At 42.2% G+C, this 22,608-nt stretch overlaps 1 protein-coding gene across 3 annotated transcripts in view; it reads right to left on the bottom strand.

Annotated features, from left to right (window-relative positions):
* Positions 1–22,608, bottom strand: part of KCNK1 (potassium two pore domain channel subfamily K member 1) — a 114,347-nt gene that overhangs the window by 3,833 nt on the left and 87,906 nt on the right. For all 3 annotated transcript variants that reach the window (XR_011557461.1, XM_070733972.1, XM_070733971.1), the window contains one exon: positions 942–1,337. Coding sequence is in view for 2 of the 3 variants with exons in the window: in XM_070733972.1 (XP_070590073.1) it covers positions 942–1,337 (396 nt within the window). In the remaining variant the exon portion in view is untranslated. The remainder of the gene's footprint in view (positions 1–941; positions 1,338–22,608) is intronic.

Here is a 22,608-nt window from a genome sequence, read left to right as displayed (position 1 = left end):
GTGAAAATCGAGGGAACACTGTATATGTATGTGTGTGTGTATATATATGTATATTTGTAAGTGTAGGTGTAAGTGTATTTGTAGATAAATATACAATACACCCTGTTTTCCCCAAAATAAGACATCCCCTGATAATAAGCCCAATTGGGCTTTTGAGTGCATGGCAATGAGGCCAAGCGCTTATTTCAGGGTTCAAAAAAATGTAAGACGGGGTCTTATTTTCGGGGATATACAGTATGTATATGTATAGGTTTAACATCTGCTATGTGTGTATGTGTGTTTGTGTGTGTGTGTGTGCGTGCATCCATCAGATAAAAAATGCTTATTAAAACCCAGCAAATCTCTCTCTCTCCCTCTCTCTTCCCCCCACTCTCTTTCCTGCAGGTAGATCAAGAAGCTTCCCTGAACCCTCTGGAGTGCAAAAACAGCACAATGGGCAAACCGGAAGTGTGTTTTCTGAACTTCCAGTTTGATTCTGTTGGGCAGGGTTTTTTTGCATTCTGGGGCTTCAGGAAGCTTCCCTGAACCCTCCAGAGTGCAAAAAAACAAAAAAACAAAACCAGTACAACAGGCAAAACGGAAGTGTGTTTTCTGAACTTCCGGTTTTGCTTCAAGGTAGCTTCCATGAAGTGTCTGGAGAACAAAACGGCCTTCCCCAAGGCTGAAAATCAGGTAGCCAGCATGTTCTTGCAGGCTGGACCTGACAGAGGGCAACATCTAGCATGCCCTCCAATACGGCAACGCATGCCATCTGTGGCATGCCATACTTTCGCCATCACAGTTCTATAGCAATTAGTTATAAAATGTAAATTACACATGAAGCAAAAAGCAGATAAGAGTTTCAAAAATCTCATTTTTTTTGTATCTGCAGTTGCATAATGTAAAAGGTTATTAAGAAAAAATATGCCTTTTGTTGATTAGAGTGTTAGTTTGTTACTCACATGTAATGCCTATTTTATAGAGCTCTCTGAATTTTTGGTTATAACCTTCTCCCGGAACGTAGTCACCAAGGCCGATGGTGCTGAGAGAAATGAAGCAAAAATAAAATGATTCCAGAAAGTTCCAATCATCTTCCAGGACAGAAAATATTATTGCTGGGATAAAGAAAAAACATGAGACGGTCACAAAGCCCAAAATCACTGCGTGGATGATGGCCACAATTTGCTTCGAAAATCCCCAGTGGATGTGGAAATACAGTACAGGCCGCCTGGTGACGTAAACTATGACACGCTGGACCACTGCCGTCAGGAAGAGCAAGGTGAAGGGGATGCCAATAACTGAATAGATGATGCAAAAGGCCTTTCCTCCATCTGACAAAGGCACAGTGTGACCATAACCTGTAACACAAGCACAAGGACAGGAGTGAGGCTTAGAGATTTATGTGTAAAGGAAATCTGCTAAGTCTGAACGCATTCTCAGAGTGGACTTAAAATGGTAGTTACAGCAGGGGCCTGCAACCTTAAACACTCAAATAGCCATTTGGACCCATTTACCACAGAAAAGAAAACACTGGGAGCCACGAAATATGAGTGGGCGTGGCTAACTCAATTTCACTCTCATCCAGTCACATGACCTCCCCCAGCACACCTACCTGGGTTTTGTGACTCTGGGTGTTTTCTGTGAGAAATAGGTCTTTCTCTCTCTCTCTCTCTCCTGTTGTTCCCTTTTCCATCTCTCTTCTTTCTTTCTTTTTCTTTCTTTCTTTCCTTCCTTCCTCTCACCTTCTCTCTTATTTGTTTTCCTCTTTCCCCTTTCTCTCATTCTCCCCCTCCAGTTCTCTCATTTCTCTCTCCCACTCCCTTCTCTCCCTCATGTTTCTTTTTCCTCTCTCTCATACTCTCCCTCCATCCCTTTCTCATTTCTTTCTGTGTATAAGTGCACCAGCATGCCTACCGTCCCTGTCCTAATGTTTCCCTCTTATTAGTACCAATATCATGTATATAAACAGTGTTATATCTTTGTATACTACCAATATGCATGACTAAATAATAAATAAATAAATAAATAAACAAACAAACAAACAAATAAATAAAATAATCTTAAATCAGTCTTTTCTTGAAAATATCAGATGTATATGACATATTTGTTTGTTTGTTTGATTGATTGATTTGTATGCCGCCCCTCTCCGGAGACTCTCTTATTTGTTTTCCTCTTTCCCCTTTCTCTCATTCTTCCCCTCCAGTTCTCTCATTTCTCTCTTCCTTTCCCTTCTCTCCCTCAGTAATAGCTAGCAGAAGTCCATAAACTCAGAAAGCAAAGGTAATTAATTAGTCCTGGATTTTGCAGGAAGCTTACGGATGTTGTTTGCAAGATGTCTGGAATCAGTCCACAAAACAGAAGCCAAAACAGATAAGTCGAGCACAGGTTTTCAAAATAAGAGACACACAAACGAGCAAACTATCAAAAAGTTGTTTCCTGCAGAGTTTTTTCCATTGCCGCCATTCCTTAAAAACTCTGCTGTTCTGTTCGGGTCGTATGTGACCCGAAGCCAAGTTTGAGTCCCTGTAAAAAATTTTCCCTGCATATCTGAAACTTGAAATTTCATGAATTTTCATCATTTCAGGCGTTCTCTCTATGAGAATTTTTTGGGGGGGATGGGGGGTTTCTTTCTTGCTGAAAAACAAAAAGTCACACTTCTTCTGTTCCCGGGTCACCCTGACCCGGACCGAAAACTCTTCATTTGAAGTGCTTATGTTTGGTCAATTTGAATACTTTTTTCACTTGGAAAGTAGTCTGAACATTTCTGCACACAATGATATGAAAATTGAAAAGAAAAAAAGTAATTCTTATTGGTTTATTTTGCTGATAGAATGCATGCCCCCCCCCCATTTTTGTGAAATATTTTTCAATTTATGGATAGTTTTGCTTGCAAAATGTGTTCAATTTTACTAAAGTTGGTGTGGGATTGGTAGTTTGAACATTTCTGAATATAAGAAAAATATAAATGAACTGAAAGAAATATTTCTTATTGGTTGTTTACAATCATAAATAAGCCCCCCCCCCTTGGCTGCTTGCAAACATTTTCACTTTATATTTACGCAGGCTTCAAATCTGAAATATTTTTAATATCTTATGCATTCATTTACTCATTTTAATATGGCTGATCATCATAAAAATATTTTTGGGGATGGGGGAAAAAAACTTTCTGGGCAAAAAAAAAAATCATGTTGACTCTGTTTCGGGTCATATAGACCCGGACCAAAATGATTTTTTTTAGGTACTTGAATTTGGTCTTTTTGAAAACTTTTTCCACTGGAAAACTAGTTTGAACATTTATGAACATAATGATATGAAAATTGAACTGAAAAAATTGAGGCTTATATTTTTATTTTGATCAAAAAGCCCCTCCCCCCATGCTTTCTGAATTTTTTGTCAATTTATATTTTTTTAGGCTACAAATCTCTAATGAATATTCCCCCAAAAGTTTTGATATACTAAATTGAACAATCCTAAACATAAGAAAAATAGAAATGAACTGAAAAAAATGATTCTTATTGGTTTATTTTTGAATACAAGACCATATTGTCTTATACTCGAGTATAAGCCTTCTTGAGTATAAGCCTATTTGAGTATAAGCATGGGGGCCCATTTATGAGCAAAATAAACCAATAAGGATCATTTTTTTTCAGTTCAATTTTCATATCATTATGTTCAGAAATGTTCAAGCTACCAATCCCACACCAACTTTAGTCAAATAGAATGCATTTTGCAGGCAAAATTACCAATAAACCTTTAAAAAAATCACATTTATGTGCAAAATAAATCAATAAGGATTAATTTTTTCAGTTCAATTTTCATTCCATTGTGTGCAGAAATGTTCAAACTTGTTTCCAGGTGAAAAAAGCTTTCAAAAAGACCAAATATAAGTACCTAAAATGATCAATTTGCAGTCCGGGTCAAATAGACCCGGGAACATAATATTAGGGAGTTTTTTCGAACAGAACAGCAGGGTTAAGTAGACTTGGAAAGTGGCCAATTAGCCCCAAGCCTCCTCCTGAGTAGCCATTCCTGCCTTATGGCAGCTCTGCGTGCTCATGCATTAAGAAGAGGCTCCTCCTCTTCTTCCTCATCACTGCTGTGAGGTGCTGGAGGTTCCGAAGACCATAGTTCCCTCTAAGCTGAGCAGTGAGCAATCGCTCACTTAAAAATCATCATCAACTCAGAGTTTTCCAAACCTGCCCAGAAGCCGAGAGGGAAATTTTATTATTATTTCTGTGCCGCCCAGTCCCGAAGGGACTGCCGCTCAGACACTATACTTTTCCGCTCACCCCCAAAAAAATTTAGAGAGAACACTGCCGAAGACCCTGGCTAAACCTCTGCCTCTGGCACCAAGTCCTCACCAGCCTCCTCACTGTCCGACTTGGGTGCCAGCTGCACAGGCTGCTTGTGCATCACCTCATCAGCCCCGTCTCAGATGGGATCCACTACCAGCTGTATGGGCTGCTGGCGGGTCACAACATGGGTTGCCTTGTGGGTGGGAAGCTTAGTGCAGGACCAAGCCCATCTGTCTCAGGTCTTTCCCCCTGAGACACCCCATGTTCTGCTTCCCACGATCAGGTTCCCCATAGTCATTGGGACTTTCCCCCACACCAACAGTGTTTCTATTTTCTCCTCTCCCTCTGAGGTGCTAATGCACCAGAGAGAAATTAATAGTTTCTTTTATTCAAATAACATATCACAAATTATGATAGAGGAATATTAGCTCACTCCTACTCCCTTAAAATGCAGTTCCAGATTAGCTTATAATATATAGTTCATAATATATAGTTTATCTTAGGATGGATATATGTTTATCCCAGGCATGTTTAAATTCAGTTACTGTGGATTTATCTACCATGTCTGCTGGAAGCTTGTTCCAAGGATCTACTATTATTTTACTGAAAGAGTAATAGATCCTTGGAACAAACTTCCAGCAGACATGGTAGATAAATCCACAGTAACTGAATTTAAACATGCCTGGGATAAACATATATCCATCCTAAGATAAAATACAGAAAATAGTATAAGGGCAGACTAGATGGATCATGAGGTCCTTTTCTGCCGTCAGACTTCTATGTTTCTATGTTTCTATAAGCAATCATACAGTATCAATTTCTGAGTTGGGTGATCATCAGCCGTGGACTTCTGCATGTTTGGACCAGTTCTTAGAACCAGGAGCAGCAGTGGGAGGCTCCGTCTACCCACCCAGGACGCTTCTGTGCGCGCATGCGTGGTCACACATGCAAATGGGTGGCAATCTAATTTAGAACCCACCCCTGGTGATTATATAAATCTTTGAAATAAAACTGTGCAAATAAAATTAACTCAGAATTAATTACATGCACTCTAACCACAATGTATTAATTAGTTTCTAACTATCCAAATGCTGAATATGAAAATTGAAAACTGATGTAAGTTCTTTGCAAGTGAAGCTGATTTTCTAACACTGCAGTCCAATTGGGAAAGAAACAACCCATAAGTTTCTGCCTAGTAAAAACTAATAAACAACATAGAAGAGGTAGTCAGATTTGAAGGCTACTTTAAGATCTCTTGGTAGAAAACTCACAGGTCATGTGTTTAACCTGCCATGCAATGAACTATCAATAAATATTGCCAAGGTGAGGCAACTACAGTATTTGCAAACTAGGGCTGTCTCCTTGCACAACGGTTACATCAACAAAAAGGATAAAAATAAATTTACACGAAGGATAAAATGTTCCAGTTTGGGCTTTGGCATATAGAACGTTCCATTAGTTAAAAGTACTTCTTTTAACCACTTGCCTGCTATGTCATGATTTTTTAAAAAATGCTATTGGATCTCAAACATTTGCATTAGGCGCCAATTCTAGTTATACTTCTAGTGGACTACAAAACATGCATGCTATGTTAATAGGACACTAATTAAAATAGCACTTCTTTTGCCAAGAATAGAATATTCAGGAATTTGGAGAGTTCAAGATTCCTTTGAAGCAAGAAAATCAGTTTAATGCTATGCTTTTTCATCTTTAGCTGTGGCATTTACAAATGTGCATCAATTTTTAATGCTCGCCCTCATTAATCCAAACTGTTAAAGACCATGGTTTATTCCTAAAACACCGTGACAATTGTCAGCTGTAAAACTAGTGCCTTTTTATGACCTTGCTTGGCTTGTCTTCTGATGAAGGGTAATTGAGAGCCAAGGTCATCTAGTCCAGTGTTTCCCAACCTTGGCCACTTGAAGGTATCTGGACTTCAACTCCCAGAATTCCCCAGCCAGCATTTGCTGGCTGGGGAATTCTGGGAGTTGAAGTCCAAATATCTTCAAGTGGCCAAGGTTGGGAAACACTGATCTAGGATTAATAGTCCTTCAGGAGGTGAATCCAATGCTTCTGGCTGAGGTAAATCCAATATTCCCTCCTTCAGCCGCTAACAGCCTCTCAGATATGTACTTCAATCCCCCAGTTCTAAGCAAAGGAGCACTTTAAATATCCAACAACAGAAGGCTAAGTGCTTCAGGTCAGCCAGACTGCCCAAAAAGTGGTTCAGTAGGAGAACCAAGTCTAACAGTGCTTCAGCTGGTCATTTGGGTAGAGGCCCAGTTTGGCTCATGTACTCACTCTGTACAAATACAATTTTGTAATCCTCAGCTCTGTTGCCTTTACTTTGCTGCTTTGTGTTATCTCTGGAGTTCTGGGTTCCACCTTTGTGTATTTTGTCCTTTCTGTTGTTGCTGTAGTTATTGTTGTTGCTTGTTTATTGGATTCCTGGACTCTCTTGGCCCAGAGCAAGATTTAAAAATGTGAGATAGACAGCATCACCATCAGATGCACTCAAAATTTGGCTGACCAGCCACGCTCAATGGAACTAGACCTACATGGAGGGAAGCATGAAGTGGGGTAATTCAAGGTTCTGACTTAGGCCCATTTTCAAAAATGATTTAGATCAGGGAAGAGAGGGGAACATATCAAATTTGCAGATGGCATGAAGGTTGGGAAGAATAGCTAATAGCTTGTACTTTAGGTTCAAGATCCAGAAAGATATTGATAGTTTCAAACACTGGGCATCTCCAACAAAATGCAATTCAATGGTTAGAAAAGTAAGGTTTTACATTAGCCTTCTCCCTGGCTGGCTAGCGGTTCAAAAAAATGCTTGTTGTATGAGGCACCTATGCAGAATCATAACTTAGCCTAGGAGGAACCAATGTCAGGAGCAATTAATCCAGCCCAGGCTTCTAAGTGTAGTATATGGTACTTGTCAGTAAGTAGCACATGAGTAGTAGAATTTGCACTATAGCTTGACAGTAAAATACATTGATATCCAGTGATATATTTAATACATCAAATTTCTAATAGGTCTGGAATAAGTTCTAAAACCTGGGAAAGTTATTTCTTCTTGTGAAATGAGAAGCAGAAACCCTGCTGAAAGTAAAATGAATCAAAATGTGTAGAAAAATAAGAGGGGAATAATAATAATAAAAAATGGCTTACATATTTTCTCCCGTAGCCAGGAATGCTTTGATTTACTGTATGAAAAAAAATAATGTCAAAGCTATAGTGCCTTAAGACAAAATAGAGGGTAGAGACAATAGGACCTCAATTTGTTCAGATATCTGTTTGTTATGTTTGTTTTCATTCATTCATTCATTCGTTCATTCATTTATTGGATTTGTATGCTGCCCCTCTCCGTGGACTCGGGGCGGCTAACAACAGTGGTAAAAACAGCATGTAACAATCCAATACTAAAACAGCTAAAAACCCTTGTTATAAAACCAATCATACATACAAACATACCATGCATAAATTGTAGAAGCCTAGGGGGAAAGAATATCTCAGTTCCCCCATGCCTGACGGCAGAGGTGGGTTTTAAGGAGCTTACGAAAGGCAATGTTAATATTCAATGTTATTATAGTGGGGACTTTTGCAGGAGCCACTGCTGTGAGTGCAGAGGCTGCCAAAGGATAGCCTTAGTGGCTCAGAGTTCCTCTGGGGAAAAGGTAGCCCCTGACTTACAATTGTAATAGAGCCTGGAATTACAGCTGTAAGTAAAGACATCATGTGACCAGACCTGATTTTCCAGCATTTTTTGCAATAGTCTTAAGAGAATGCTATGGTCATAAATCACTTTTTATCCAATGAATGGGGTTGGGAGGTTTTTTGGGGGGGGGGGTTGCCACAAACTGGAAATAGAAATAGCAATAGCATTTAGATTTATATACCGCTTCACAGAGCTTTACAGCCCCCTCTAAGCGGTTTACAGAGAGCAAGCATTTACCAACCTTGGAAGGATGGATGGATGAGTCAACCTTTAACCTACTGAGATTCGATCTGCCAAACTGCTGGCAGCTGGTGATCAGCAGAAGTAGCTTGCAGTACTGCACTCTAACCACTGCGCCACCAAGACTAAACACCTGTAAAGTTATCTCATAATCACTTTATAATACCAATGATAATGCAGTTCACAGGATTAATCCATCCCCTTATTTACTTGGCTGTCCAACTAAAACAGTATGACTCTGAGCGGTGTATAAGAAAAGTAGCCAATGACACTTCCTACTTCCTACAACGTTGATGGTGCCTCAATTTGTAACTCTTTAAAACAGAAGTGTCAAACTCAAGGCCCAAAAGCTGGATCTGGCCTGTGGGATGCTTAATCTGGCCCGCAGGAAACAGTGAAGGACCAGCCAACGCTGCCTCTGGCAGCAAAAAAAGCCTTGGTGGTGCAGTGGTTAGAGTGCAGTACTGCAAGCTACTTCTGCTGATCATCAGCTGCCAGCAGTTTGGCAGATCGAATCTCACCAGACTCAAGGTTGATTCAGCCTTCCATCCTTCTGAGATTGGTAAAATGAGGACCCAGATTGTTGGGGGCAATGTGCTTATTCTCTGTAAACCATTTGGAGAGGGCTGTAAAGCACTGTGAATAGGCGTTGATTGCTTACCTGAACGCCTCTTCTCGTACGGTGAGCGGGTACAGCAGTCACATGGGTTGCTCATGTCCAATCCGGTGGAACTGAGCCTAGTATTAAAAAAGCTTGCCGGATCCGCCCCTTCCCCAGAATTCGCGAATCCATAGACTAGGCTCAGTTGTGAAGCTCTGTAGTGTTCAACTCTCATTGTTAGAGGAAGAAAGATATAGAAAGGTAAAGAAGACACATACAAGGGCGGGAAGTGACTGCTGTACCCGCTCACCGTACGAGAAGAGGCGTTCAGGTAAGCAATCAACGCCTATTCTCCGTACTGAAGGAGCGGGTCCAGCAGTCACATGGGACATACCCAATAGATGGTCCCTAGGGTGGGATTAGATTGCTATCGTGTGAGATAACGGATTGGAGTACCCTTCTGCCGAAGGCAGCGTCCGCTGAAGCGTAAGAATCAATCTTGTAGTGCCTGATGAAGGAATTTGGCGAGGCCCAAGTGGCTGCTTTGCAGACCTCCTCCAACGGGGCTTGAGTCGCCCAAGCGGCCGAGGTGGCTGCGCTCCTGGTGGAATGCGCTGTGATGTTCCTTGGAACTGAGAGGGAGGCCGACTCATAGGCCTTAGATATAGTCCCTCTGATCCAACGGCCTATTACTGTTGAAGACACTTTAGCACCCATGACTCTGGGGTGATAGGCTATAAAAAGTGCTTCTGACCTCCGAAAGGGTCCTGTGCGTTGGATATAGATTCTCAGCGCTCTGATGAGATCCAGGGTGTGCCATCTAATTGCCAAGGGATGGTCTCGTTGGAGGCAGAAGGAAGGTAGGACAATATCCTGAGATCTGTGGAACATGGAACTGACCTTGGGTAAGAAGGTGGGGTCCAGTCGCAAGACTACCTTGTCCTGATGAAATTGACAAAGGTGCTGCCTGATTGAGAGGGCAGCCAGCTCCGAAATGCGTCGGGCAGAGGTAATAGCCACCAGGAATGCTACCTTAAAGGATAGGTACCTGAGGGACGCCGATTTTAGGGGTTCGTATGGTGCCTGCGTGAGGGAATGGAGAACCCGTGGCAAATCCCAGGATGGATACCTGTGGACCTTGGAAGGTCTGAGGTTGGCTATGCCCTTGAGGAATTCCTGAACTTCAGGGAAGGATCGGAGAGGCTGTCTGCGGGGACCCCCTAGGACAGATGAAATGGCTGCCAGATGACGCCGGAGGGTGCTGGTGGAAAGTCCTTTATGGAAGTCTTGCATAAGGAAGGAAATAATTCTGTGTATGGGAATGCACAGAGGGGAGAGACCTTCCTGTAGACACCACTGGTGAAACTTGGACCATGTGTGGTCGTAGATTCGATTGGTCGAACCCCTTCTGGCCTTTAAAATGACCTCCACTGAATCGGGGTCATGACCACGCAGTTCTAAGTCTCTCCTGATAACAGCCAGGCGGTGAGGTGGAACCACTCCGGGTCTGGATGGAAAGAGGCCCCCTGCCGCAGCATATCCCCCGAAACGGGGAGTCGCCAAGGGTCCTGGACGGACAGCTGTTGGAGATCCGCGAACCAGGGCCGGCGGGGCCAATGAGGGGCGATTAAGATTACTCGGGCCCTCTCGGTGAGGACCTTGTGAATCACGTCCGGGAGGATTGGAATTGGAGGAAATGCGTAGAGTAGGCCTGGAGGCCATGGACTCCGGAGGGCATTGATTGCTTCCGCTCCCGGGGATGGAAATCTGGAAAAGAAGCGAGGGAGTTGGGCGTTCGCATTGGTCGCGAAGAGATCCAGGACTGGTAGGCCGAATCTGAGGCTGATTTGATGGAACAGGTCTTGATGGAGGTTCCACTCTCCTGGGTCTATCGTTGCTCGGGATAGCCAATCCGCCTGGACGTTGAGGCTCCCCGAGATGTGATCGGCTAGGAGCGACTGGAGATGTTTCTCCGCCCAAAGGCCTAACTTGAGGGCCTCCCTCATGAGAGCCTTGGATCTCGTGCCCCCCTGTCTGCAGATATGGCTTTTTGTGGCAATGTTGTCGGTGAGAATGAGAACGTGCCGGTTGGGAATGCGAGGAGAGAAATGCTTCAGAGCCAGGGAAACGGCTCTTAACTCTAGCCAATTGATTGGCCTGGAAGCTTCCTCCGGGGACCACGTGCCCTGGGCTATCATCCCCTGGGCGTGGGCGCCCCATCCCGATAGACTGGCATCTGTGGTGATGACAAATTGATCCGGACACCTGAACGGGGATCCTCTGTCCATGGCCGGAGACTTCCACCACTTGAAGGATCTGCGAACACTTAGTGGGATGACAATGCGCCGATTTGAGTTGCTGTGCCCCGATCTCTGAAAGGGTAATAGGAGCCACTGGAGTTCCCTAGCATGAAGGCGAGCCCAGGGAATGATGCCTATGCATGACACCATCTTCCCCAAAAGGGAAGACAGAGATACTATGGATACTGAAGAATTAGATAAAATGTTAGAAATTAACTCCACTATACTGAGATTTCTCTCGGGAGAGAGAAAAACCTGGGAGGATTCTGAATCAATAATGGATCCCAGGTGTGAGATGGATGTGGAAGGTTGGAGGTGACTTTTATCAAAGTTGATGGAAAAACCATGGTCCTGAAGGACTGACATGGTGACAGAAAGGTCTGTTTTTACTTTCTCTAGGGAGTTCCCATGAATCAAAATATCATCAAGATAACATAAAATGTGGATGGGAGACGCCCGGATATAGGCCGCCAGGGACCCCAAGAGCTTTGTAAAGACCCGAGGGGCCGAGGAAAGGCCAAATGGCATCGCCCTATACTGGAAATGCCTGCCTTGAAAGGAAAAACGTAAAAATTTTCTGTGGCATTTGGCTATAGGAATGTGAAGGTAGGCCTCAGTGAGGTCTAAGGAGACCATGAAATCTCCCGTGTGAATGGCGGCCAAAATAGAAGACAAGGAGTGCATTTTAAACTTCCTATATTTGATGAATAGGTTAAGTTTCTTTAAATCCAAAATAGCTCTCCAACCTCCGGAGGACTTTGGAACCATAAATAGGATGGAGTAAAAACCTAGGCCCTTCTGACCGGAAGGGACCGGTTGAATGGCTCTGATGGACAATAGATGAGAAATGGCCTCCTCCATACGGTTACAATCTGAGGAGGACCTGGGAGAAGGGCAGGAAATAAAACGTTTAGGGGGAGGAGAAATAAATTCTAAAAGAAGGCCTGTTTGAACAGTGTCAATGACCCAGGGGTCCTTGGAGGTGAGACGCCAATTAGAGGCGAAATGAGCTAGGCGACCCCCTATGGGAATAGAGGAAAGATTACCATCTAGGTTTTTTTGAAGCCCTGTTAGAGGAAGCTCCCCTTTGGAAGCGAAAACCTCTACCCCTGGAGTTCCTACCTTGGGAACGAAAGCGGGGGGAATACTGACCTGGAGATCTCTGATAGGAAGCCGCTTGATCTTGCTGGCGCCCTGGGCGACGAAAGGACTGCGTTTTGGTAGCCTTTTTTGTGGTTGGGCCCAAAACTTTCTTCTTGTCCGTGGTTTCCGTGAGGAGTGGATCCAGAAGATCACCGAAGAGAAGGTCGCGCTTTAAGGGGCCCTGGGATAACTGCCACTTCTGGCGTACTCCCGCTTGCCAAGGGCGAATCCATAGGAGTCTTCTTGCCGTTGTAGAAGCTGCAATAGACTTAGCAGAAAATCTGGTAGATTGTAAGGTGGCATCAGCCACGTACTGGGCAGCTGCAAAGACCTTGTTGAAGTCTTGTTGACCTCTCAAGTCATCGGGAGGAATATGCTGTTGAAGTTGGCGAAGCCACAGCAGCATGGCTCTGGAGAAAAAGGAAGCCGCTGCCGAACTTTTAATGGACCAGGAATCTGCGGTGAACCCTCTTTTGAGCATTTGTTCAATGCGCTTGTCCTCTGGGCGGAGGACTTCCTCCGCCTCGCCTGGCACAGCCGCTGCCGAGTGAAGAATCTTGACAGGTTCATCCGGTTTGGGAAAGGATAGAAGCTCTTCATAGGAAGAGGAAAGTTTGTACAACTTTCTGTCCTTGGTGGAGGGATTAAGGCCAGAGGCTGGGAAATCCCATTGTTTGAGTAAAGCATCTTTAAACAATTTAGGCATAGGAATTACCTCGTTATCCTCCTGTTCCTCTGTGAAGTAAGGTAAATTCTCCTCCGGGGGATCAGTGGAAGTGGAGGCTTGTTTCTCCTGGGCCGCTAATCCCGTAGAAATTCTAGCTTTGAGGAGGAGAGATTTGAATAATTGAGAAGGAAAAATGGTAATTGGAGAAGGAACCTTTATTTGGGATTCCTCATCATCTGATAGGCCTTGAAAAGGGTCCTCCTCATCCTCCATATCCTCATATTCGTCCTGGGAGGAATCTGAATCATCCTGAATAGGAGCTCTAACCGCTGGGGAAGAACCCAAGGGGCGGGAGGGACGAGAAGGAGGAGGAGGTAAGGGAAGCTCATTGATGGTGGAGAGTTTGGCATCAATGGCCTTGGACAACACAGCAAAAATAGATTGGAACTCAGGAGGTAAACTGGAAATATCAGCAGGGATGGCAGAAGAATCCCTAAAGGCCTGGGATGATCCTGGCTGGGGGGAATCTTCAATAATATCTGGTTCCTCTGGCCCTATGCCCCATAGGTTAGGTTGGGGTCTGTCTAGGTTAGGCTCATCCAGAGATAACACAGGGACCCCAGAAGGAGGTAGACTAGAAGCCTCTGGGGGGTCTTGACTACTGATTACTTGGGCCTGCACTTTCAAACGTTTTGCTGATTTGTCATGGATTCTTTGTAGGGCTAGGTCCCTTCTCTTCTCGGCCCTGGTGACCTTGGTCGAGGGGCGGGCCCCTGGAGAAGAGGAGGAAGAGGCCTGGGGGATACTAGTAATCTCATCGCCTGTAGGCCTGGCCTCTCTGGGACCTTTAGTTGTGCCTCTCTTGGGAAAGGTAGCCATAGTCTGACAATTAACAGAAGACAAGGCTGAGCCAATAACTGAATAAATAAGGAGAAGAATTTCAAGGACTTCCCAAGAGGAATGGATCCTGCTTCGAGGCCTCGAAGCTGCTGAGACTTGAGGACAATCTGGGCAAACCCAGAGTTCGTGTCCCCAAATCCAGCGGGGCCAGCCTCCCTAAACTTTTTAATTAAGTAAACCAAGGCACTCTGGTTGGAGGCTTAGCCGGTGGAGAATTTAGCCTGGGACCCCCAAGGCCCGCTCCGGGATCCACGCGGTGGACTGAGGCCTACGCGGCTGGCAGGAGGCCAACACGAGAGGCCTAAATTTAAAAAGGGCGCGAAGGCCTTCGCGCCGAAAAAATCGCTCCGTATATTTCTTAAAGGGGAAGCGATCGACTAAGTCCAGGAGACTAGAAGACGTCTCACTCCGCAGGAGGAATTTCTTAAGCCCTTTAATATTTTATATACAATAAAGAATCAATAAATCAATAGATTAATACTTGCACCAGAACCTCCAGGCCAAAGGATTAAAAGAATCCACAAGCGGCCGCGGGGATCGTACACGGCAAAACCGCCGGGGGAAAACGAAACCGCAACTTCTCCAAAGGAAAAAAGCCGAGCCACAAACGGCTGGCGCTATTAGTGCAAGTAAATAATAATGATAAAACAATTCTTACTACTTTTGAAGAAAAAGATCGAAGGGAAGGTGTTAGAATGTTGAACGAGCTATCACAATACAACCGCAGGATATGCGAACTGAGCGAATTCTGGGGAAGGGGCGGATCCGGCAAGCTTTTTTAATACTAGGCTCAGTTCCACCGGATTGGACATGAGCAACCCATGTGACTGCTGGACCCGCTCCTTCAGTACGGAGAAGCAGAATACAGTGGTACCTCAAGATACGAACCCCTCGTCTTACGAACAACTCGTGATACGAACCCGGGGTTCAGAAAAATTTTGCCTCTACTTACGAACTTTTTTCGAGTTACGAACCGGCGTTCGGAGACTGCTGGGAAGCCGCACGGCTGTTTTAAAAGGTGACAGCCGGGCGGCGGGGCTTCCCAGAAGCCTCCCGAACGCCGGTTCATAACTCGAACAAAGTTCGTAAGAAGAGGCAAAATTTTTCTGAACCCCGGGTTCGGTTCGGGAGGTTGCTGGGAAGCCCCCCAGCCCGGCTGTCACCTTTTAAAACAGCCGCGCCGCTTCCCAGCTGTCTCCCGAAGCCGAACGCGGAAGTTCGGCTTTAGCGTTCGGCTTCAGGAGACAGCTGGGAAGCGGCGCGCCTGTTTTAAAAGGTCGCAGCTGGCCTGGGGGGCTTCCCAGCATCCCCCCGAACCCCGGGTTCGGGGGGGTGCTGGGAAGTCCCCCAGGCCGGCTGTCACCTTTTAAAACAGCCGCGCGGCTTCCCAGCAGTCGCCAAAAGCCGTTTTTTTGCGGGGGTTTTTTTGGTTGCACGGATTAATTGACTTTACATTGTTTCCTATGGGAAACAATGTTTCGTCTTACGAACCTTTCGTCTTACGAACCTCCTCCTTGCACCAATTAAGTTCGTATCATGAGGTATTACTGTGTAAGTCTAAATGCTATTGCTATGCTAAAAATGGGCTCCTGAGCTCCATTTTTGGCTGAAACAGCCTCCTGCAACTCCCTGCCAGTGAAAATAGAGCTCAGGAGGGCCGCACATGGGCAGAATACTCGGGCTGCCAAAGAGCCTCCAACCCAAGTGACGTCGAGTTCACGAGGCCCATCCCGACCCCCCCCATTGTCACAAAGCACCCTAACATGACCCTCAATGAAATTGAGTTTGACCCCTCCTGCTTTAAATGAACCACATCTTTTCCCAGGATCCTGAGCCTGTCCTCTACAGCTTCCGTATGATTTAGGGAAAGTTGCAGATAGATTCTACGGTATGTGTATGATTGTGAGTAAATCAAAGGAATTTTCCCCTTCAGATCCAAAGCGCTGCATAGCCACGGTTATTACAGAAAATTCAATTTTTGCCCTCTGGCCAGCAGGTTTGTGAATGAATCAGTGCTTGAAATTGATATTACAGATCCTTCACTTTAAATACAGCTGCTGTTATGTTGATTACCTGAGTTATTAAGACTCTAATTACGTAATTTTCTTAATCCATCCAGCAAGTCAATATAATTTTCTTGTTGGCAGTAATGTTATCAGGGAGGAATCTCTCACTCAACATTTTTAATGTATATTATAATATTAATATATTCTGTATCACTATATTGCTGTTCAGTTTTAAAATTATGGCAAAAGAATAAATACAGATTTTTAAAATCGCTTACATATTGGTTAATAATCAACAGCTGTCAAACACAATGTCTGGATTCAGGTCTTCTTCTAAATTTTATTTTTTTAGAGAAGAACATTCATTCCAATCTAGGTAATCCTTCTGCAAAATAGTCTTTTTAATTTCTAAGGCTGGCTGGCTGCATTAAGGCTGTAGTATTCAGAACATCTAGTTGGGAGCCAGAATATTAACTTATTTTAGAGGAACCAGTATCTGTCAACATCATATTATTTTTACTTATTTTATCCTTTTCACTTATTTTTTTCTCCTCTTATGAAGAGTTTGAGAAAACAGCATATCTGATGCCTCCAGTACTGTTACATCACTGAGTACGAAGTTTCTTACCACAGCAAGAGACATTATGTTCATATTTAGGAATTCATATGACTCAGACTTCCTGGACAGAGGTAATATAAACAGGAAAATACCACTTGAATTATGTGTCATATAAAAAACCTGAAGCAAATGGCAGATATGAAATTGCCATTCAGTAAGACAGTGTTTCCCAACCTTGGCAACCTGAAGATATCTGGACTTCAACTCCCAGAATTCCCCAGCCAGCATTCGCTGGCTGGGGAATTCTGGGAGTTGAAGTCCAAATATCTTCAAGTTGCCAAGGTTGGGAAACACTGCAGTAAGAAACTGAGTAGAAGATGAAAAAACTCAGTAAGCTTAATTATTAAATTTGTGCAGCTTCCTTATATATGACCATGAGAAAAGTTGCTTTAAGTTCATCTATATTTACTGCCGGTAGATGTTCTAAGCTACAGGCTTAATCCAGCAGGAGGCTGGTTTAAGTTAACTGACACTTAATCTTCACGCAGGGTGTTGTAAATGTGAATTAAAGTTTATGTATTTGAATTGATCCTACAACAGATGGCAGGGCTGGCAACCATAGCTAATCTCAAAAAAGATCAGACTTGAACTCAATTAGCATCTTTATGAGAGGCCACCAGAAAATTGCAGTAGTTTGCAAACTTGTATTATTCCAAATGATTCATCCATCCATCCATCCATCTATCCATCCATCCATCCAACCCACCCACCCACCCACCCACCCATCCATCCATTTTCAACTAGATGCCCAAACTTTAAAGCATGCCACAAATTGATACAATTAAGAAAGTGCTTAGAGTGAGGTTAACAACAACTGCAATTCATGTGATGTTTGCAGGGGTGAAACCCTATGAAATCTGCTACAGGTTTACTTTATGCGTGCTTTCCACACGCATGTGTGCAGCAGGCACTATCGTGCAGTGCTGAAAAGAGCATTTTTAAGCCATCGGAGTCTGCAAAGGTAAGAAGAATAGCCAGGGGTGGGATCAACCGTGCTGCAGGATTTAGATTAGCTAGAAAGCAGGAAATCCTAATCTGTAAGGAAATCTTAATTTAATCTACTAATCTAGATCTGATAGTCACACAACTGATTGTAGGATATACCAATTCACCTCAAACCGGTAGCATTTTTTTTACTACCGGTTCAGGCTAACCAGTCACCTCTGGATGTTTGTCTCACTGCCATTAAATTTCACAAAAAGTTATAAAGTTTGGGCAACACCCCACCTGAAGACAAACTGGAACAATTTCAAAAAGGAAAGCGAGAATAACCAGGAGACTACAAGTTATATCCTATTAAAAGAGCCTGAAAGAACTGAAAACATTCAATGAGAGACAACATGGGAGAATATGGTAGCATTTTTCAAATATCTGAAATTTATTTATTTATTTATTTATTTATTTATTTATTTATTTATTTAATTGATTGAGTGAGTGAGTGAAAGTCACACGACTTTCGTTGCCAGTGACAATTCATTGTTTTGACAATGACAATAAATTTATTATTATGATTATGATTGATTGATTTTTATGCTGCCCTTCTCCTTAGACTCAGGGTGGCTTACAACATGTTAGCAATAGCACTTTTTAACAGAGCCAGCATATTTCCCCCACAATCCGGGTCCTCATTTTATCCACCTTGGAAGGATGGAAGGCTGAGTCAACCTTGAGCCGGTGATGAGATTTGAACCGCTGACCTGCAGATCTAGCAGTCAGCTTTAGTGTCCTGCAATACTGCACTCTACCCACTGTGCCACCTCGGCTCATATGATATGGAGTACCTCTTCCTATATTAGTATACCCACAAATTAAACATCAGCATAGAAATAAAAGCTTATGCTGTGGCACTAGGCACTGAATGAGGGGTTCAGTAAGTGTTGTGGCCCACCAGTTGCCAGTGGAGCTGGTGGCAGATTCAGATGATGAAGAGGTTGGGGAAGAACTTGAGCCAGTTCTGGAGCCTGGGGAAGGCTCTGATGGATGCTCAGTGTCGGACACAAAGATCGAGCCAGGGCTGTCCAGCATCTCCCCTCCCCCTGCTGAGCAGCAGAATGGACCCGCTCTAACGTTTGGTCTCAATAGCAGAAGTGGCTTCTGTACCATAAGGAATGCCAAGGCAGAACCCACTTTCTTCAGAGCAATGCTGTTAGGAGTCTGTCCATAACTGTTGGGTTGGCAACGTGTCAGCTGCAGGTGTTGCAGACTGCCACAAGAGGGAGCTGGAGTTTATAGCTTATTTCTCTGAGTCACCCTCTCTGTTTCTCTTTGTCTGGCTACTCACTGTTAATGGCTACTCACTGTTAGATTATCTCTGCAATCTCTCTGTATTGTAGTTATGTAGAACAGCTAAAATTTGTTTAGGCTTGACTAATTATGACAAAGACAACTGGTAAGAAAGACTACGTACTTGGTAATATTTGGATTATTCTGACTTATTATGTGTTATGACTTTAGATTGTTTATCTGAATATCTTATTTCTCAAAGTAAACTTTAATTCAAGTTAGTATAGCTGTGTGTCGCTAAATAGTTATTCACAACTAATCTCAATCTAAACATTTCTGTGTGTGCACAACCTTGGTAAACAAGGATTACTCTGCTCGTACATTAACAAAGGCTAATGGTGAAAGAGAAGTGTCCTCACTAGAATGCCTTCAGGAATAGACTATGCCTCCTTCGCTACCTGAAGGATCACAATGTGAACATTCCAAGGCGAGATAGGGATGTAATATAAATTGATAGACAATGTCAGCCAGAATTTCAGCTGTAGAATTTAGCATTATATAATAATTTGGATCACCTTTATCGGCATACCGTAATATGACATATTACATATGCTAATCCCACCTGCAAATCATCAAAGCTCAGCTTTTCTTATAAGGGATAGGTTACAGCCTGCAAATCATCTATGGACGGATGGATTCTCACAGTCATCAAGGAAACTTCCTTGAGAGTTACCTATGTATAACATTACTTCAGCTCATTAACCTCTGTCTAGTCTATTGCTAAATATTTATTATTTTTAATTAAAAAGAGCTGCCAGACATAAGCATTGCTTTTAGAGTTTACTTATAACTACGGTCAGTACAACTACAGTAATCCCTCGCTACTTCACGGTTCATCTTTTGCGGATTCGTTATTTCACGGGTTTTCAAAGGGGGCTTAAATCCATTAAAAATTCATAAAATTCTTCTACAGTACTACTGGTAGGATATCACGTGTAGTTACAGCTGAGAAACATTATAGAATGACTGTTTAATGCAAAGGGTGGGTTTTAAAAGTGCAAATACAGTAATCATATATTTAAAAATATCTTTCCTCTACTTCATGGAAATTCATTTTTTATGGGTGGTCTTGGAATACATCCCCCACAAAATACGAGGGATCACTGTATATAAGTCACTGCAATAAAAAAAAGTAGCTTTCTATCACAATTACAGGATCTGAAAATTTGAATTCCCACATTTATAATCTATAATTCCAATTATCAGTAGGAATGCAATGGAGAATGTGAGTTTCTTTTTAAGATTGTTCCTTTTAGAACATCAAACGTCTTGCTAAGTGAAATTTGAAAGTCAATTATTCTAAATTGAGGTATTTTTAAATCATGGTTTCTTTTTCTTTTTTTAAGCATCTCTCTCATGTTCATGAAAAGAAAGCTTCTTAAAATATTTCAAAGACTCTTTTTTCTGCACATTTAATTAATGTTCTAATTATAACTTACCTATACTCCTTCTTTTGAAACAGTATTACCAACATTCCTATTTTTATTTTCTGTTTTTAAATATACGTAGATGTTCCATATATTATAATTCTATTAGATTATTTCTTAATTTCATGTTTTTCTTTTACCATTTTAAACTTTAACAAGTTTTTTACTGGGTTTTTTTCCTTCTGTTCAATTGTGTCTGATTCTAGTAAACAGCCTGGACAATTCCTGCAGTTTATTTATTTGTTTTTATCATGGTTTCTCAGTATTGGTTTGCCATTGCTTCCTTTCTAGGGTTGAGAGAAAGTAACTGGCATAAAGTGATCTACCTGATTTTTGCCAACGAGGGACTAGAAATCAATTTTCTCAGTTTCTAATCCTAGTGCCTTAGCCACTACACCAAACTGGCTATTGTATTAAAAAATAAACATTGTTAAAAAGAACATAAAGCTGCGAAACTATCAATCAATGGTAGTCTGAAAAATGTGCATAAAACGGTATCATAGATGTATGAAATGGAACATAACCATCATCCTTCACTTGTTTGCTGCAAGAAAAGCCACTGAATTCGCTTTTTACTGTAATCTAACCTGGTTATATATATTACAGCTGGGGTGGGATAGGAAGCTTCTATTACACGAGAAAGGTTCACTCATGTCACACCGACTTCCTATGCAAATAATTTACAGCTCTATCCAGCCACAAATCTCTGATGCTCTATAGCATCACAATGATGTGAAATTGTCAAAGATTGATGTGGCAATGTTCTACGATCAACTTAAATCATTTTGGACTACAAGAAGCCTATGCTCTTGATTCACAATTTTGAGTTCGCGGAACAGTTCAACAAGTTATTCTTTCATTGTCGTCATCATCTACAGCAATGGCAAATCCAGGTAGTTCAAATGCCCTTTGGTGGGGGGGGGGGACTTTGAGTTAGAGTTGACTCCTAGCGACTGCTTGGACAAATCCTTGTATTTATCTTGGCAAGATTTTGGAAGTAGTGTTTCACTGTCTGCTTCCTGAGCTGTGTGCCTGGCTCAAGGTCGCCCAGCTGTCTTTGTGCCCAAGGCAGGTCTAGAAATTATGATCTCAGCTGAGACAATCAACTATGACAATCACAACTAATACAATGAATATTAGCTGCGATTGTCATAGTTAATTTTTTAAAAAAATGAAGAAGCATATTAGCTCGTTCATGAGATACAAGGTTTATAGCAAGCTTGAAGAAAAGATGTAGCTGCTTTAATAGTTCTAGTTGTTTGTGCAAAGTCTGAATCTTATGTCTTTTTTGGAGCATCCACAATCCTAATAAAAAACACAAACTGTCCTTCAAAAACATCACCTTTGCAAAGGACACATAATACCATGGCAACTTTGAGATTGACAGTACCTCATACCACCTCTGTGCAATTTTAACTGCTGAGTCAGCAAGACCTCTAAACAATTTAAGGGCAATATATTCTATCCATAAAAGGATCTTTATTTAGAACTAAGGGAAAAAGATGCATTAAGGGATTTATATTTAACTGGAAGGTTTAGAAACGTTAGATAACATACATTTCGGTACACAATAAATTAGCTGCAGAGACACCAGCCAAATGATGAATTAGTTATGGGTGTGCTTTCCCTTCCTCCGTCATACGCAAGCAATTGTTTTTCCATTATATCAGGAAATATAATACCATCTTGTCCTTACCAGGTCACATTATTCAAATAGAAAAGAGAAACACAATAAGTACAAGAGTACAAGTGCACTAGAGTGCCTTCCATCCCCTGTCCTATTGCTCTCCTATATCTCCTATACCTTTCTTCTATTCCTATATCTCTTCTTCTATTCTTTCATTGATATGTTCTATTACTTTATCTTCTTTTCTATTATTTCTTAGATATATTTTACTATGAGTATCTCCTCTATAACCTTCAGCATGTATTTTATTATGTGTATATAGATATATACCCACTAAAACCCTCATTGTGTATTGGACAAAATAAATAAATAAATAAATACAAAGTAGCATCCTCTTCTAAACCTTCTCTTTAGCAAAGGGGTGTCCTTCCTGCATTTGAGAAGGGAGAACAACTTCTTCATTTTCAAATTCTACTGGTTTAAAGGGGCATTTTATTATTATTATTTATTAGATTTGTATGCCGCCCTTCTCCGAAAACTCGAGATACCCCCAATGGCTTCTCTGTTGCTACAAGTAATGTTTGCTATATTTTCTAAGCAAAGCACAGTGAGTGACAAATCTGATGGCTATTGAGCTGGTCAATGATAATAATATTAATGATGGATGGATGCATACTATAAGGTCACGTTTTCCAGACATGCTATTGCAGATACGATACATTATCAAAGCAACAAAATAGCATTCTCACTAATGAGAATTTCCTTCTTCAAAAAATAACTATTGCAGGACATGTATAGAGTAA

This window comes from Erythrolamprus reginae, chromosome 1 (genome assembly GCF_031021105.1).
Source record: "Erythrolamprus reginae isolate rEryReg1 chromosome 1, rEryReg1.hap1, whole genome shotgun sequence".
Taxonomy (NCBI): Eukaryota; Metazoa; Chordata; class Lepidosauria; order Squamata; family Dipsadidae; genus Erythrolamprus; species Erythrolamprus reginae.
The sequence above is the reverse complement of the archived record's forward strand: the minus strand, read 5'-3'. Positions and strand labels throughout refer to the sequence as shown.